The sequence below is a fragment of the Halichoeres trimaculatus genome, unplaced genomic scaffold, assembly GCF_033239565.1.
Source record: "Halichoeres trimaculatus isolate MK-OKI-2021-1 unplaced genomic scaffold, fHalTri1.1 fHalTri1_scaffold_11, whole genome shotgun sequence".
In the NCBI taxonomy this organism is placed as follows: Eukaryota; Metazoa; Chordata; class Actinopteri; order Labriformes; family Labridae; genus Halichoeres; species Halichoeres trimaculatus.
Window position 1 is genome coordinate 1,064,278 of NW_027437189.1, and position 18,020 is coordinate 1,082,297.

At 40.0% G+C, this 18,020-nt stretch overlaps 1 protein-coding gene across 1 annotated transcript in view; it reads left to right on the top strand.

Moving 5' to 3' along the window:
• The window catches only part of lama5 (laminin, alpha 5), a 111,517-nt gene that overhangs the window by 6,163 nt on the left and 87,334 nt on the right, over positions 1–18,020 (top strand). The window contains exon 2 of the mRNA XM_074681495.1: positions 4,576–4,728. Within this exon, the coding sequence (XP_074537596.1) occupies positions 4,576–4,728 (153 nt within the window). The remainder of the gene's footprint in view (positions 1–4,575; positions 4,729–18,020) is intronic.

The following is an 18,020-nucleotide window of genomic DNA, read 5'->3' on the forward strand; positions in this document are numbered from 1 at the left end:
AGACAGAAAGAGAGTCAGAGGACGGTGGTGTGCACAGACTGTTTGATGGACAGAGACAAAGGAAAAAATGAGGCACATACAGCGTGTTCTCTCCACTATAGAGATGTTAAAACCTGTCTGTTCTCTTTAGCAAACATTGGTCCCCTAAGGGCACTCTAGGGCACGTTTCAGCTCCCTAGAGAGAGCTTTGGTGGGTATGTAGAGGACATTTTAACATGTGTTGTGACTCAAAAGTACACTAAAGCATGTTTTTAGGCTTTTTAAGAACGCACTTTAGCACGATTTGGCTCCTTAGAGGCACTTCAGCATGTGTTTCGACTTAAGTGGTCACCTTAGCACATATTTTGACTCAAGGGGACACTTTAGTTTTTATTCTAGCTCCCAAAATCACCTTTGAAAAACATTTTGGCTTGTTAGGAGTGCACTGCAGCACAGGTTTTGACTCAAGTGGGCACTTTAGCAAGCGTCTTGGCGATTAAAGGGCCAATTTAGCGTGCGTTATAACTCGGAAGTGCACTTTAGCACACATTTTGCCGCCAAAAGGGCCCTTTAGCATGCGTTTTGGCTCCCAAAAGTTTCCTTTGGCACACATTTTGGCCTTTAAGAGTGCACTGTAGTGCAGGTTTTAACTCAAGATTGCATTTTAGCAAGTTTTTTGAGCTGTTAAGAAAGCACTTTAGCGCAGGTTAACACTCAAGAAGGCTCTCAAGCATGTGTTTTTGTTTCTTCTAGGATGCTTTAGCTTAGTTTTTGACTCAGAAGTGCACTTTTGCACACATTTTGGCTACCAAGAGGACACTTTAGTATATATTCTGGCTCCCCAAAGTCCCCTTTGTGCACATCTAGCACACGTTTTGACTCAGGAGTGCACATTTTGGCTAACAAGTAGGCACTAAAGGGGCATTCTGGCTCCTTAAAGTCCCCCTTTAGCACGGGTTTTGGCTTCTCAAAAGTGCACTTAAAAGCAGATTCTGACTTAAGACAAACTTGAGCATGCATTTTGGCGCTTAAAGGGCCAATTTAGCACGCATTTTGACGTAGGAGTGCACTTTAGCACCCGTTTTGGCCATCAAAAGGACCCTTTAGCATGCTTCCTGGCTCCCAAAAGTTTTTCACTCTCCTTTTAAGAGTGCACTCTAGAGCAGGTTTTAACTCAGGATTAAATTTTATCACACGTTTTGAGCTCTTAGGAAGGAACTTCAGTCCACGTTGACACCCAAGAGGTTCTCTGAAGCATGTGTTATGATTTCTTTTAGGATGGTTTTACTTAGGTTTGACTTCAAAGTGCACTTTTGCACAAATTTTGGCTACCAAGTGGGCACTAAAGCGAAATTCTGGCACACTGAAGTCCCCGTCAGCATGGGTTTTGGCTTCTTAAGAGTGCACTTTAGAGCAGCTTCTGACTTAAGAGAAACTTGAGCATGCATTTTGGCATCCAAATGGCCAATTTAGCGCGTTTCAACTTAGATGTGCACTTTAGCACACGTTTTGGCTACCAAGAGGACATTTAAGTATGCATCTGACTCCCAAAAGTCCCCTTTTTTGCACATCTAGCACATGCTTTGACTCAGAAGTGCACTTTAGCACACATTTGGGCTAACAAGTGGGCACTAGAGCGACATTCTGGCTCCTAAAAATCCCCTTTAGCACAGGTTTTGGCTTCTTTAAAGTGCACTTTAGAGCAGACTCTGACTTAAGAGAAACTTAAGAGCATACATTTTGGCACCCAAATGGCCAATTTACCGCGCGTTTTTGACTTAGAAGTGCTCTTTAGCATGATTTTGGCTAACAAGACGACGTTTAGGTATAGGTTCTGACTCCTTAAAGTCTCTTTTATTGCAAAGTTTGGCCTTTAAGAATCTTCAGAGGGCGCTTTGACACCTTTTGGCTCCTAACAGGGCACTTTCTTGTGTGTTTTTTAATGATTGGTTCATGACGTAGGGCAGCAGCCCCCCTGCCCCCCATCCTGTGCACACCACTGTCAGAGGAAGAAGGAGCAGGTTTTGTTACCTGAGGAAAAAAGAGAAGCTTACGTAAAGCGGCAGGTGTTGACTGAGCCGCTCTTTAGCGCTGCCCTCAGGACCTGGATTCCTCTGAGTTCGTCTCCTCGACCTGGCGGTGGAGGGCGAGGAAGAAAGAGACGGGAAGACGTTGAATGAAGGAGTGTGTAACACAGGCAGAGAGGAGAGAGAGCTCGACATGCTGGGCTCTCGGTGGTCTTCATGTTGACAGGATTGGTTTTTAAAGGAGGTGACAGGAGGAAGGAAGGAGGTGAACAGAGTCTGACAGCAGAAAACATCTCACTACAGTCAACACCGTCCTGAAACCTGGGCGCACCCACAGGCTGCTTGGTTTCTTTGGTTTCCTGCACCGAGCGTCTCATTAGAGCGGATTTCACGCTGATTTAAACGGTTTCAGGAGCATTTCTCACAGTGTTCAGACGGCTGCTGTGTGGTCTGAGAATGAATATGAAAAATAAAAACATGTAAAAAGACCAAACGGACAGAGTCAGGTGGAAAAGAGGCCAAAAAGGTGCCGCTCCAGATACTCAGCCGTGACCTCTGACCTCAGCGACCTGCAGAGATAACATCTCCTAACCTGAGCTTTTGTTCACGTCTGAGCCTGTTTAGTTTACGCTAACGCTCTGCAGAGCCAGCAGGCGTGGGGTCAAACGCAGAGACGACCAAACGGGATTAGATAAGAACGACGAGGCTTTGGAAACCAAAGAGATGAAGAGGCCTCCTCAAGTGGTGCCGTCCTCCTCTGCTGAGGAACAAATCACTGAAGCACGTTCGAACAGAAAGACTCCTGCTCCAATCCCCGTCAGAGTCAAACAACTTTAAGAAAATCATGACAGGGAAGTAAATCAAACCTGCCCCGACTTTCCTGCTCTGCCTTTGCAGGGTTTGATCAGGAAAAGATGAAATATGAGTCTGTGCGCAGATCACAGGTCAAACACCAGGAACTTCAGGCATGGTGAGCTGGAAATGTAGTTAGTTTAAATTCCTGTGAGCATGATATCCTGAAAGTTCCCGAACCGCTGGCTTTGTGCTTTGTGCTTTTTTTTTTTTTTTTTTTTAAGTACGGACAATGCTGCTGGAATATCAAATGTCAAACCTGCTCTTCAGGCAGCTTCAACACACCTAAAGCTTCCTCCAAACCATGACCAGGGGTCTGAACCTTTACTGTCACAGGAGCTCACCTGGATTTAAGTCATTCAGGAGCCAGAAAATCTGTTTTATCAGCACAACAAAGACTATAAAGTGGATAAAAAATACATATTAAAAATCTAGTAAAAAATGATCTGAATTTGAAGTTTTTTTTTGTTTTGTTTTTGTTTTTTTTTTTGAAAATTGTACATTTAATGTCTTACTTTTTCTTTATTTTGAATAAATTTGCAAAAATTAAAAAAAGAAATTCAAAAATTTTGCAAAAATCACAAAAAAGATTTAAATAAAAAAATTTCAATAAATTTATTTATAAAATTGTAGATCTAATGTCTTAGATTTTCTTTATTTTGAATAAATTTGCAAAGATATAAAAAAAAAAGAAATTCCAAAAATACCAAAATTTTATAAAAAATATTGAAATTTATAAAATTGCAAAAATTGCAAAACATTTTGAAATTTCAAAGTGCTGCAAATATTTCAGAAAATAAAAAATTCAGAAAATGGAATAAAAGAAAAAAAGAAATATTAAAAAATTTGAAAATACAAAAAAATGAAAAAAAAATCTTGAAATTTGAAAAAAAAAAAAAAACTTGGAAAAAAAGAAAAAAATCTTTACATTAAAATACATTCCTTTAGAAAAAAATCAAAATTTTGGAATTCCTGAATTTCATAGTAATTCTTAATACTACTCAACTTATTATAATTTGTTCTCTTCTAAGTGTCAGTGTCTTTAATCATCAATACCCTCTGGAAGAAAAATAACTATTCTTTATTTCATGAATATTTTTAAAGCTACAAGGAGCCACTGCAGAGGAGTCAAAGGGCCACATGAGGCTGCAGAGCCACAGGTTGAAGACCCTTGTCCATGATGATTAATCATTTTTTGCAAAAATTTGCACTAAAACATCTAATATCTGTCTGCAAAACCTCAGATCCTGTGAAGCCTCTCGAGATGTGTCGGTGGATTTTATCTCTTCAGGTTATTTTGCTGTAAACTCAGGTAAAAGGTTTGGTCGGGTTTATGATGAGACACCTGCAGGCCAAACACAACAGGAGCTCCAGCAACCTGAGTGTGTGTGTGTGTGTGTGTGTGTGTGTGTGTGTGTGTGTGTGTGTGTGTGTGTGTGTGTGTGTGTGTGTGTGTGTGTGTGTGTGTGTGTGTGTGTGTGTGTGTGTGTGTGTGTGTGTGTGTGTGTGTGTTAAGTATCAGAAACTTAATCTGCATAGCTTCAGGGTCAAACTGTTGTGAAATGCTGAGTCTCTGCAGCTGAAGGTGTACTGTCGCTTTAATCTCTTTGGAAACTTTAAGGAAGAGTTTTTAAATCTCAGATCTGTGTTTTTGAACCTGATGAAACTGAAAATAAAGCTCAAAGATTAAACCCGTGCTCCCTCTGTGCCTCCTCAGGGTCAGTACTGCGACATCTGCCGACAAGGCGAAAGCGACCGAGCCCACCCCATCACCAACGCCATCGACGGGACGGAGAGATGGTGGCAGAGCCCGCCTCTTTCCCGCAGCACCGAGTACAACGAGGTGAACGTGACGCTGGACCTGGGACAGGTAAGGATCAGTGAACACCCACGCTCTTCTTCCTGGTGTTTCCTCCTCCTCCTCCTCCTCTCCCTCCTTCTCCTTTCCTCTGCGTTTATCTGCAGCTCCTCTCTGCGCCCGGCTGAGCGAGTCAGATAAAGTCACAGTTTATAGAATATTTCAGGTCATGTTTGGTCGTACGTGCTGTTGGGTTTGTCTTTGAGATGTCAGGATGTGAAGCCCTCACGCTGCTGAGGCCTCGCCCTCACGCTGCTGAGGCCTTCGCCCTCACGCTGCTGAGGCCTTCGCCCTCACGCTGCCGAGGCCTCGCCCTCACGCTGCTGAGCAGACATTCTCCTCGCCCTGCACGCCGCGACCACAGCAGACAGAAAACAGGAGCAGCTGATTCAGAGATGTTGTTCTTGCCAGGACGCTCTGCTCCATCCAGCTGCTGTCAGAGTCACACACTTACATCTGTGTGTGTGTGTTTTTCTGTGTTGGTAAAGTTCACACACACACACACACGGAGCAGAAAGCCTCGCTGCGTGCTCGCAGTTAACCTTTTTGTGTTTGTGAACGTCGCTCCTCAACAACCCACTGAATGCGCCTCCTTTGTGTCCGGCTCTCCTGCTCGAGTGCCCTCCTCATTCATCAGCGCCGGGACATTCACTGCATGTCTGTGCCTGTGAGAGTGTGTGTGTGTGTGTGTGTGTGTGTGTGTGTGTGTGTGTGTGTGTGTGTGTGTGTGTGTGTGTGTGTGTGTGTGTGTGTGTGTGTGTGTGTGTGTGTGTGTGTGTGTGTTTCCTTGGAAAGTTTGTGGTGGCATTCAGGTTCCCTCTGCTCCTCTGTCTCCTCGTTCTTAACTTTCTTCCTCTGTCTCTGTCAGGGTTGAAGGTCTCAATAGAGACGCATTAAGCTGTGACTGTCAGAGAGTGTGTGTGTGTGTGTGTGTGTGTGTGTGTGTGTGTGTGTGTGTGTGTGTGTGTGTATGTGCCTGTAAAAGCCTTTATAAGCCTGTTTACCTTGCAGCAGTCATAAAGCAGCTCTCATTCAGATCCTTCAGTTGTTTCCACCGTCATTTTTTTGGCGTCAGATCCAGGGGTGTGCACAGAGGAGGGGCCCGGGGGGCTCATTATTGATCAAAATAAAATTAAAAAAACCCTTAAGTGCCTCTTTAGGTGCCAGAATCTCATTGGCTGGTTCAAACATGATAAACTGGCCCCTTTGGTGGAAAAAAGGTGCTTTCTTTTGGCCCCTCCCCTTCAGGTTAAATCAGCAGAGAAACAGCGCCCCCTGCTCAGAGGCTTGATACAGCTTCATAGAATGATACAGGCTGACAACTTCCTGTAATTTTACGGAATCACAGTTTTCTGTAAAGGGTTGACAAAACAACACTCCCATAAATCTAACCTGAAATATTCTTGTTATGGCCGTGGGAATTTGTTATTTTTATTTACATAAAATCATTTTACTCTGGTCCTGCATAAATATTAATTTTTTCCATTTCTGTTTGTTGGGTTGCTGTTTTTTTTCATTTGTTTTTGTGTTTTTGTTTTTGCATTGAGAATCTTACCTCTAGGGTATTGTTTGATTTTTAACTGTTGTAAAACAATAAATATGTTAGTCATAAAAAGAAATTAAAAATAAATACATGAAATAAATAAAGATAAATAAATAAAAATAAAAATGAATAAATAAAAATAAAAAATATAAATAAATAAATAAAAACAAAATAAATGAAATAAAAAATAAATAAAAATGAAAATAAATAAATAAAAACAAAATAAATGAAATGAATACAAAATAAATAAAAAATAAAAATACATTTAATAAATAAAAACAAATAAATAAAAAAATTAAATAAAATTAAATAAACAAAAGTAAGATTTAGAATAAATAAAAATAAAAATAAAGCCATGAAAAGAGAAGGAAACAATCTGGAAACACAAAGACATGAGAGATGGTGTTAGAGAAGTGGACCGTGTTGCTGTACCAGCATCAGAGGCTGCAGAAGTGAAGAGATGTGTGAGCTGGTGTGTGTGTGCATGAGAAGCTCCTGTTAGGTGTGACACACTGTGTGTTTTTCAGACTCTGAACATAGAAAGATTGTTGGGGGGGTCTGGTTACCAGGTCGAGGTTTTGTCCTGAAAGAATGTAGGTGGGCTAAGGGTAGGGTTTACGAGTGTGTGTGTGTGTGTCAGTGACAGGCTCAGAGAGGGTGTTACAGACCCCACCACACACACACACACACACACACACACACACACCTAACCCCCTGCCTCTGAGTGAATGAAAGAGAAAGAGGGAGAGATAGGAATGTAAGTGAACCTGTCTCAACGCGCCGAGGGGGAGGCTCGTTAAATTACACCCCCCCTCCCCTCTCTAGCAGCCATATTGAAAAAAAAAAAAGTGTATATTTTTTCTCTTAAACTTCTGTTTCATCTGGTCTTCTGCTGAGCAATCTTTCTTCTCTCGTCTTCAGTCCCGTTAGTGAACTGTTGGTTTAAACCTGAGGTCCTCAGCCGTCCTCAGAGACTCTGAGCTCTCTGAAGGAGCATGCACCAGGCCGTGGGTTAAGGTAGAGCTTTCTTCATCAAATTGTCATATACATCGTTAAAAGTATCCCAAAAAGCAAGCACCATAGCACACAGTCTAACTTCAGAGGAAAAATGTTAATGTGCCTGATCTTTGCTGGATGCTAACAGCTAGCTTAGCTGGGAGAGGTTATCTCGTGTTTCTTGTAGTTTTTGCACATTTTCAACCTTCAAAAGTTAGTTAATGAAGTGTAAAATAAAGATAATGTGTCTCAAACCAGAGGTTCAGATCCCTGAGACAAGCCTTATGATCAGCTATTGGTCCTGGACCTCGTTTAGTCTCTTATTTTGGAGGAAATCCTGCAGCTGGGTTCCAACATCCTGTCCAAAACCTGCAGCCAGATGAGAACCAGGAGTTTAACCTGCAGCCAGGAGGAGAACCAGGAGTTTAACCTGGAGCCAGATTAGAACCAGGAGTTTAACCTGCAGCCAGGAGGAGAACCAGGAGTTTAACCTGCAGCCAGGAGGAGAACCAGGAGTTTAACCTGCAGCCAGGAGGAGAACCAGGAGTTTAACCTGCAGCCAGGAGGAGAACCAGGAGTTTAACCTGCAGCCAGGAGGAGAACCAGGAGTTTGACCTGCAGCCAGGAGGAGAACCAGGAGTTTAACCTGCAGCCAGGAGGAGAACCAGGAGTTTAACCTGCAGCCAGGAGGAGAACCAGGAGTTTAACCTGCAGCCAGGAGGAGAACCAGGAGTTTAACCTGCAGCCAGGAGGAGAACCAGGAGTTTAACCTGCAGCCAGGAGGAGAACCAGGAGTTTAACCTGCAGCCAGGAGGAGAACCAGGAGTGAAACACGGAGCAGCTTCATGTCGACGTCTGACTGGATCGTTTCACTTCTTTGGACTGATGTGAGTTCAGACAGTGGAGAGGATAAAAACCAATTTTCAGACTGGAACCAGCAGGTCTCATTCATATGTCGTGGAAATCGGTCTCCAGAGACCCCACTCAGACCTCCACCTCCTCCTTCTCCTCCTTCTCCTCCTCTTCCTCGTTATCTGAGCCTGTCATCCTGCCTATCTCTGACACAGAGCTGAATATAGATCCTTTCTGTCACCACCCTCACTTTCATCTGTGCTCTTCCTCTTTACTGTATCTTCTTCCTCATTCCTCTCCTCTATATGTTTGTCAGTTCGTCTTTTTTCCATGTGACCTTCATCGTCTGAGCGTCTGGATCCTCACAGACTCACAGACTCAGTTTGAAAACACTGGAGAACATGTTGAAACAATCCCACCTCATTATTTTCACTCCATACAATCAGATTTATCTGCACCTGTCGGGTCTTTTCAGTCCACCTTTAAATGATGTTTGATCTGCACGAGGAGGAGGAGGAGGAGGAGGAGGAGGAGGAGGAGGAGGAGGAGTGACAGCAGCCTGATGAAGTGTAGGAAGAATATGAGTCATTGGGTGAGGTCATCCCGAGTACGACACAAATCAGCGCCGTCTGATTGTGAGAGCGAGCGCAGGTTCATTCCTCAGGTGTGTGATCGTGGAAGGAGTGTGTCAGGTGATGGAGGGGCGGGAAAAACAGGCAGAGTAATAAAAGGTGACAGGACGGAGGGATGGAGGATGGATTGAATTCCTAGGAAGACAAAAGAGGAGGAGGAGGAGGAGGAGGAGGAGGAAGGCGGGAAAGAGGTTTGAGGTGGAGACGAGGAACAGGTGAAGGAGGTGAAGGAGGATGAGATGACAGAAACAGAACAGAGGGTGTTTGTTTCTGCAGCCTGTTATTAGACACACAGTGTGTGTGTGTGTGTGTGTGTGTGTGTGTGTGTGTGTGTGTGTGTGTGTGTGTGTGTGTGTGTGTGTGTGTGTCAGGTGAAGTCTTCTTTTCCCACAATCCCCCTGTCTTATTAAAAAAAACTTCTCTGTCTATCTCTGTCGCCTCGCTGATTTACAGTTTGCTACAGAGTAAAATTAAAGGGATACCCCGCCAAAATAAGAAACAGGAAATGACCTCATAGATTTTCAAGGGAGGCATTTTATCGCTGCAGACTTCTGCAAAAATTTTCATCATCAGGTTAAAATTTACTCTTTAAATCAGAACAGGATGCACAGTTGATCAGCAGGTCTGCAGGAGTAAACACAACCTTTAATCTGGGCTCCTCCTCCTGGGCTCAGTGCCAGCTGCAGCACACACCCACAGCCTCCGACCATGACTACGTGAACACACCCATATTCCTCAAGCTAATCACGGCTATTTGACACACACCTGGTTAGCAGAAAGCTAACTCGCTCTGATTAGCGTCTTCCACTCACTAATCAACACACAAAGTCACTGGGGGTGCTCTGTGATTGGCTGATGTAACCACGCTTACTCTCTGCCTAAAAACGTCCCAGAACAACCAACACATCACCATCCAGGCAGAGGAGGGGGTGGAGGCAGACACAGACACTGACACACACGTGTTTAGAGGATTGTGTGTTTCTGTCGCACTGTTTCTCTGAATCAAAGTGATTTTTCTGAAGTTTGGATAAAGTTTAGTTTCGTCTTGCTTGTGTTTCTGTTCTCGTCCTTTAAGCTGCCTCTAAAACAAACGTCACTGAGTTTCCTCTGGATGTTTCTAACTCTTCGTCTCTAACGCAGCGCCGGCAGCTCTCTGCTCAGGACAGACACACACTCTCTGACTCACAGGCCGTGTGGAGGCAGCTCTATTGTTGTTGGGTGTGTTAGAGCGATTTGGTGCCAGCTGATCCCTGATGGACGCTTCCTGCCATTGAAGCCGCTCGGCGTCACAGCTACCGTCCAACGCCAAATGGCTGCGAGCTGCAGGTCACGGTTTGTGTTTGGAGGATCCTCAGGGTTCCTGATGGAGGTGGTGAAGGCCTGACCTGTGTGTGTGTGTGTGTGTGTGTGTGTGTGTGTGTGTGGCTGATAATGATCAGTGTATCCTCTGCCAGCTCTGTTTTTTAACGAGCGAGGACCATGAGAACCGCGCTCTGTTTTGTCTCCGTGTTGGCTCGGCTCAGACAATTCCACTGTTGTTGTTTTTCATGTACACTCCTCAGGTGTGACGCCCTGCCTGTGTGTGTGTGTGTGTGTGTGTGTGTGTGTGTGTGTGTGTGTGTGTGTGTGTGTGTGGGTGGCCTGTTGTTGAACGTGTAGTCAAGCAAACAGCTCTTTGAAATAGTGTGTGAGACTTTCCAAGATATCATCTCTGTCCTGTGCGTTTCCCTCCTCATCCTTTCCTCCTTTTTTTTCTGTATTCGTCGCCTTCTCAGACACAAAGACTCGTCTGTGCAGAGAGACTGACAAGCTAATGACGGAAATTAAGAAACAAGGAGATAAAGATAGATATGATGGACGTTAAACGTCTCTTTCCCATCCTCTTTTTCTTTTCCATCTCCTGCAGCTCTGCCGTCTGCTCTCACGTTGTGTCTGGATGTGGTTCATGTTTGAGTTGTTTCAGGGAGTAACAGGATTGTCCATCTCACTCTGACCTTTTCCTGAATAAAGAAGATAAACCAGCCTTTACTCCCAAAGGAGCCGTTTAGCGTCTGCTCACCTGGATCAAAGTCATTCAGGAGCCACAAAATCTACTTTAAATTCACAGAAAGGCAGTAAAATGTATAATACTCCATACATGGTTAAAATGTTGTAAATAACTAAACAATAATTTTTTAAACTTATGGAATTGTTCATGTAATGTCCTCGTCTAAAATATTCAATACAATTGCAGAACTTTGATCAAACAATTGAAAGTTAATTGAAAAAATAAAAATGTGTGAGACTTCAAAAATTTTCAAAAATTAAAAGAATTGAAAATTTCAAAAATTTCAAAAATTTTGAGTTTAAAAAAATTCAAAAATTTCAGATAATTTTTAAAATTTTGAAAATGGCGAAAATTTCAAAAATATTTAGATTTAAATAAAGAATTCAAAATTATTTAAAATTTTGAAAATGCAAAAATGTAAAAAATGGAAATTTCAGAAAACTTGCAACATTTTTTTTTTTAAATTTGCAAAAAATGTAAAAAGATTCTGGATTTTTAAAAAATGTACAAATATTAGAAAAATATGAACTTTCAAAAAATTTGCAAAAGGTTTTAATATTTTAAAATATCACATAATTGTGATCATATATCTTGATGTTTGAAATTCCATTCATGGTTAAAATGTAGTAAATAACTTTCTAAACAGTAAGTGTTTTGAATTTATGATATTATTCATGTGATGTGAAAAAATAATATGTGAAACTTCAAAAGGTTTTTTTTTTAAATGGAAAATACAGAATTTTCAAATATTATTTTATGTATTTAATATTTTATTATAATAAATAATTTTACATAACTTTAAAAAATATAAAAAATTATAAATCATTTTTGAAATAAAAAAATTGCAATAATTTCAAAAATAATTGAGTTCAGAATTTAAAAGTAAACGGATATATTTCAAATTTAAAAAAAATGCAAAAATTCAAAATATGGAAATAAAAAAAATGGCAAAAAATGGAAATAGATTCTAAACTTTTAAAAATGTACAAACATTTAAAAAACTTAAAATTTCGAAAATTTGCAAAAAGATTTAATATTTTGAAATATTACAGAATTGTGATCATATATATTTATAACACTTTACAACTTTTCATTTTTTTGTTGTTGTTATTTTTGCTAATGTCTCCCCACATATCAGTCATATATATTAATCCAGCACGTTGTCAGTGAAATGAATCCATCCACACAGAATTAAAATCAGTATTTTCTTCCAGATGAGTCTTTTTGTAGATGTAGTTATCTTCCCAGGGCTGTAAAACTTGAGGTTAGCCACAGGTGCATGGAAAGTTGGTGGGCTGTTGATGTTGTAGGAGGTGAAGTAGAGCGGTGGCAGGCTTTATTGACAGATGGGATGAAGATTTAGTTCAACTAAATGTTAACACAGGATTTTATTTAGTGTCAGTGTCTTTAATCATCAATACCCTCTGGAAGAAAAATAACTATTCTTTATTTCATGAATATTTTTAAAGCTACAAGGAGCCACTGCTGAGGAGTCAAAGGGCCACTTGAGGCCCCAGAGCCACAGGTTGAACACCCTTGGAATAAATGGAGCATTTTTCTGATCGTTTTTCTTTTTTTTTTTTTAAATACCTAACTGAGGCTGAAAAATGCAACATCAACACAGAAAGACTCTGGCTCCAACAAAACAAACAGAGCGCGGCAGAAAAACCAGCTCAGAAAAATCAGACTCTCATTTCTGTTCCTCCATCCATCATCCCTCCTTTCTTCTGCTTTGAATCTGACATCATCTCTCTCCCTCTTTTCTGTCTCTGTCCACTCATAGCTGAATCTCTCCTATTAAGGTCAGATTTCTCCCTCCCCCTCCGTCTCCCTCCGTCTCCCCCTCTCTGCTCATTTTCCTGCCCAGTTCACATAATGAAAGAGAGAAAAATGTGCAGTGTGTGTGTCAGCGTTTGTGTTTGTGTGAGAGGACACAGTTTCAGCGTTTAACCCTGAGTGAGACGGATGGACGGAGGGAGGAAAACAGAGGATGAAAGAGTGCGACTGTTGGAGGAGCTGAATCAGAGGAGATGAAGGGAGGCACTATGACGAGATGTGACTGACACGTGTGACGAAACTTCACACAGAGATTAATCACTTCTTAAAAAAGAGTTAATGACGATGAAAACACATAAATCAGACGCGAGGGACAGAGTGGAGCATTCACTCCTCCACAGTGATGCAGACGCTCTGTTGATGCCTCAGAAATCACATCATCTCTGATCTCACTGTGAATCTGAGGTTTTTTGCAGATTTGATTCAACTTTTACCACAAACAAGCGAAATTATAACTCATTAGCATCTCTTTTCTGCGGTATATCTTTGTTGTTTGTGCTCCAGCTCCAGCTTTGAGTGGTTTCTTTTTGGTATCAGGTAGTGCAGAAGTTGTTGCATGATGTCTGTAACTGATATGAGCTCATCTCTGTACCGTAACTCTTCTACTATTGGAGCAAGAGGAAAAATTCAAACAGTTCCTGAAAGAAGAGAAGATGATCTCCCCGGGTGTGATCTCTGACTCCTGAGAGGCCGAAATACACGAAAAATTCAGGTGGTCCGTTTGATGCTTGGGACACGACGATATGATGATTGATGAGGAGGAGGAGGAGATGTACGCAGACGTTTTGGTGATCAAATGAGAGAAATTTAGGAGTATAAAGAGGAGGAGGAGGTGGACAGGAAGAGAGGAGGGAAGTAGAGAGGGACTCCAGCTGGGAGCGACAGAAAAAGACTCCATTCATCCTCGATCTGCGATTCAAATGTCAAACGCTCTGCGTCGCTATGAGAGGCAGAGGAAGTGGTTAAAAGTGGACGCCGCCTCCTCTTGTTGCCGTGGTTTGGATTTGGTGTGTGTTCATACGTGTGTATTTGTGGTAACGCTGTGTCTCTTTAGTTTTAACCTTGTTTTGAATTGATTGGTTAAATCCCAAAACATGACTTAAAAAGAAGAAGAAGAAGAAGAAGAAGAAGAAGAAGAAGAAGAAGCTCCTGTGATGATGTTTCCTCCTCGTCATGCTTGGTGTCTGTTCCTGCCTGCTGATCAGTCACAGGTCAAAGGTCACGGTCAGGCTATTCAGTCGTTTTCTTCCTGTGGCTTTGAACTTCCTGACCTCCTTACAAAACACATACACACACACATTCAAGCCTAACTAAGCATCAGAGGACTATTATTCTGTTCTGACAGTGTGGACTCCTGTTTGTCGTCATTTCCAAAACACCCAAAAAAACAACAAAAACTTACCTATGAAATTAAATGAGTCAGAAAGAGACACATGGATATTTGGACACGTTTTCAGCTAGTTATTAAACAGACTCAGATTAAAAGTGAGTTTTTATGATCAAGAAAAACAAACAAAACCATCAGTGACAACTTTTATGTTGCTATATTTAATGCATGAAACAGACCAAATGATTATCAGCACAAAAACAAACTGTTTCCTACTCTTCTAGTAAGATTAGCAAGAGGTATCGCTTTTGTCCACAGGGGGCGCCAAAGTAAAAATGTCTTCACTGGAGCTTTAAGCACCTGCATACCTGAGAGTCTTCTTTTAGCAAAAATGGGAGCATGGTTTGAGATGATTTCACTAGGTTTATATTATAACAAAGAACGGTCCCCAAAAACGTCATTACATAAGAAAGTCCCTGTTAGACAGGTAAACAAGTTCAAACGAACACACTCGTCTTCTCTCGTAGATGACCCTACATTTGTCTCTCTCTGCCGTAGGTTGCTCTTTTTTATCTTTTAACCTCCAGCAGCTCTCCTCCTCTGTAAATCTTTTTCTAACCAGTTTTTCTTTCCTCGTCTGTCTCTTCATCCATCTTCTGTCGTTCCTCAGCGCTCTGTTTGAGGAGCAGACAGCTGCAGTTTCCTCTTGTCCTGCTGCTGCTGCTGGAGGGCGAACAGATGACACTGATAGGCCAAGAAAAGACGAGACTGATGGACGTTACTGAATGTATGAGGATATAACTTGAGTACTACAGTTTAAAAACACACCAAGAATTTTTCAGGGTGAAAATATTCAAAAATGTTTTTTTGAAAAATTTTTTTTTTTCTGACAGCGGTCAAAAAAGTTTTGGACTTTCTAAAACGCGATAATACTTTTTACCTTTTAACAAATTGTGCATCTGTTGTTCCACTTCTGCAGTTTCTGTTTTGTTTATTAGCAGCCAGCTAAACTTCCTCATTCCAAAGCCACAAAATCTACTTATATTCACAATAAAGACAATAAAGAGGATAAAATTATATACTTAGTTCAAATCTGGTGAATAATAAACTAAACAAAAAGTTTTTGAATTTATGGAAATGTATATGTGATGTCCTAGTTTTTTTAGTTAAATTTTCTAATATATAACAAAAGTTAAGTTAAGTCAAAAATTGAAAAAAATAAATAAATAAATAAAATGTGCTTCAAATGTAAAAAATTTGCAAAAAAAAATTCACAAAATTTGAAATATTAAAAGATTAAATTTTTTTGAAAAGTTTCAAGATTTCAAAAAGCAGCAAAAATTTTAAAAAATATATTAATATATATATATATATAAAACATACAACATACAGAAATGTCAAAATTTTGCAAAATATTTTAAATTTCAAAAATTGGTTAAAAAAATATGAAAAATGCTTAACTTTTAAAACTGTTAAAACTGCAAAATTCAAATCATTTTGAATATTTAAAAGCAGAATAAAAAAATTAAAAGAAACTAAATTTATAATTTTTTTTCTTATTTTTTGAAACAATACTCAACTTTCATGATATACATTGATACTATTGCTCAAATCATATATATATATATATATATATATATATATATATATATATATATATATATATATATATATATATATATATTTCTTTATTTATTTATTTATTTTATATTCTTTTTTTTTTTTTCTTTGATTTTCTAGATGTAGTTATCTTCCCAGGGCTGTAAAACTTGAGGTTAGCCACAGGTGCATGGAAAGTTGGTGGGCTGTTGATGTTGTAGGAGGTGAAGTAGAGCGGTGGCAGGCTTTATTGACAGATGGGATGAAGATTTAGTTCAACTAAATGTTTCTTAATTTCGACCCCTGTGCTTCTCCAGCACTTTGAGGTTGAGTTGTACCAGTTTCAGAGCTACCAGTTTGAGATTTGATCAGTTAAAGACGTGTTTTTCTGCTGAAAGGATTCTCAGTGGATCCTGGTTGGTGGCTCCAAAGAGTAACATGGGTTTAAACCCTCTCTTTCTGATCTGGTTCTGGCCCATTTCTCCTCTCCAGCAGCAGATTGACCCCAAACATCCATTCAGCTCGGCCTCATTGTCCTGCTGTGTTTGCTCACCCTCACAGCCTCCCTTTGAAGCCACAGTGGTCCCCAGTCCTCCCCAGTCCTCCCAGTGACTTAGCGCTCCCAGTGCTTCTCAATGGGCCCTTTATCACACCATTGTGTTAGTGAGAGTGTTTGGTCCATTCAGACGGACGGTGGAGAACAAACACGGAGGAAACTGTTGGTTGTGAATGAAGTGGCTGAGAGGAAATGAGATTTAGATGGAGAGTTAATTAAAAAGGAGATTAGACGAGTTAATCAGCCACATGAGGAGCGAACAAACAGGGGACTTATGTTAAAGGAGGAGTGTTTTATCTCTTTCTGAGGACATCTGAGCCTTCCCTAAAGGAAAACAACCCACATATTTCCAGTCAGACTCACATGGACTCGTCAGTCTGCATTGTTTGGGATGTGGAGGTTGTTTTGGCTTCTTCAGGGTCTGTGTGAGCTGCCGGAACATTCTCTAATGGAGGCCGTGAAGCTCCATATAAGACCAGTGTTTACCACACAAATGATACTTTACTCACTGTGACGGCGAGATGGAGACGGTAGAGCTGATGTTGGGAAATTTGTCTTGTTCGGGTTAAGTTGCTCCAGTGACAGATCCCAGAATTCCAGAGTTGAAAAATAAGGGCATGTGTCCATCAACTGCATTTTTTTCCCTTTTATTTGGCAGTGGTGTAAGCATAAAGGGAATTTTTAGCAGATATAACAACACAGAAGAGCAACAGTGAGACATGCTCTGAAACTGAAGTTGTGAGAGCTACTCATCCAGAAAATGCACTCAGTGGGCACAGGCCCTAATGAGAGTGGAAACACAAATGACCGTGCATTTTGGAGACTGCAGGATGAATAAAAGTTACTGCACTTATAATCCATGTGCAAAATGTTTTTATCCTCAGCTGCTCTCCTGGTATGTGTTATTATATTAGAGAAATGTTTACAGGTATGACAAGCGTTCAAGCTTAGACAAGAACAGAGGATGTGTGAATTAGAAACATATGAACTCCTTAAGCATTTGGAAAATACATCTGGTAACATGTTGCACCATTAGCCTGAAAGCTAAATTAGCTAATAAAAGAAATAAGCATGTGGACAGCCCAAAGATGCTGCTCATTGACATATCTAGCTGTTACTAGTGCTAAAGATGCTGTTCACCAAGAATCCTCTTTTACGGCATTAAACCATGAGTGAAGAGGGAAGACAGTGGATATGAGACAGGCTGCCTGTGGACCACCTCATAGACCAGGGGTCTGCAAATTTAGCCTCAGCTCACCTCGATTGAAGTCATTCAAGAGCTACAAAATCTACTTTATCTTCACATAAAGACAATGAAGAGGTTGAATTCCTATATATAGGTGAAATCTAGTGAATAAGTATTTAAATGATTTTTTTATTTATGAAATTGTACATGTGATGTCTTAATTGATTTGTAATTAATTTGCAAATGTTTAAAAAAATGAAAATTAAAATATTTGAAAAAAGTTAAAAGAGCTGCTAAAATTTCTGAAAAATTTTAAATGTCAAAATTTTGCAAAATTTTTCTTTTAAAAAATCCCAAAATTTACTAAATTTTTTTTTTTTAAGTTTTGGAAAACATGGAATGTAAAAAAAATGCTAAAAATTTCATAAAATTAAAACCCAAAAATGTTTTTAAAAAATTTCAAAAAAATATTGAATTTTTAAAAATAGCAAAATTAAAAAATATATTTTAATTTCTAAAATTGCAACATACTGAATCAATCAGTTTGACTGTGATAATTAAGAAAGCAAAAAAGATATAACACTTTTTTCCATTAAAGAATGAGAAAAAAAACATGGGAAGTAATTATTGTTGTACTTTAGAATAAAACAGGTTGTTAATATTTGTAAATTTCTGCATTTTTACAGTTTTGTATACTGTTTCAAAAAATCTCAAAGAAAAAAAAAACAAA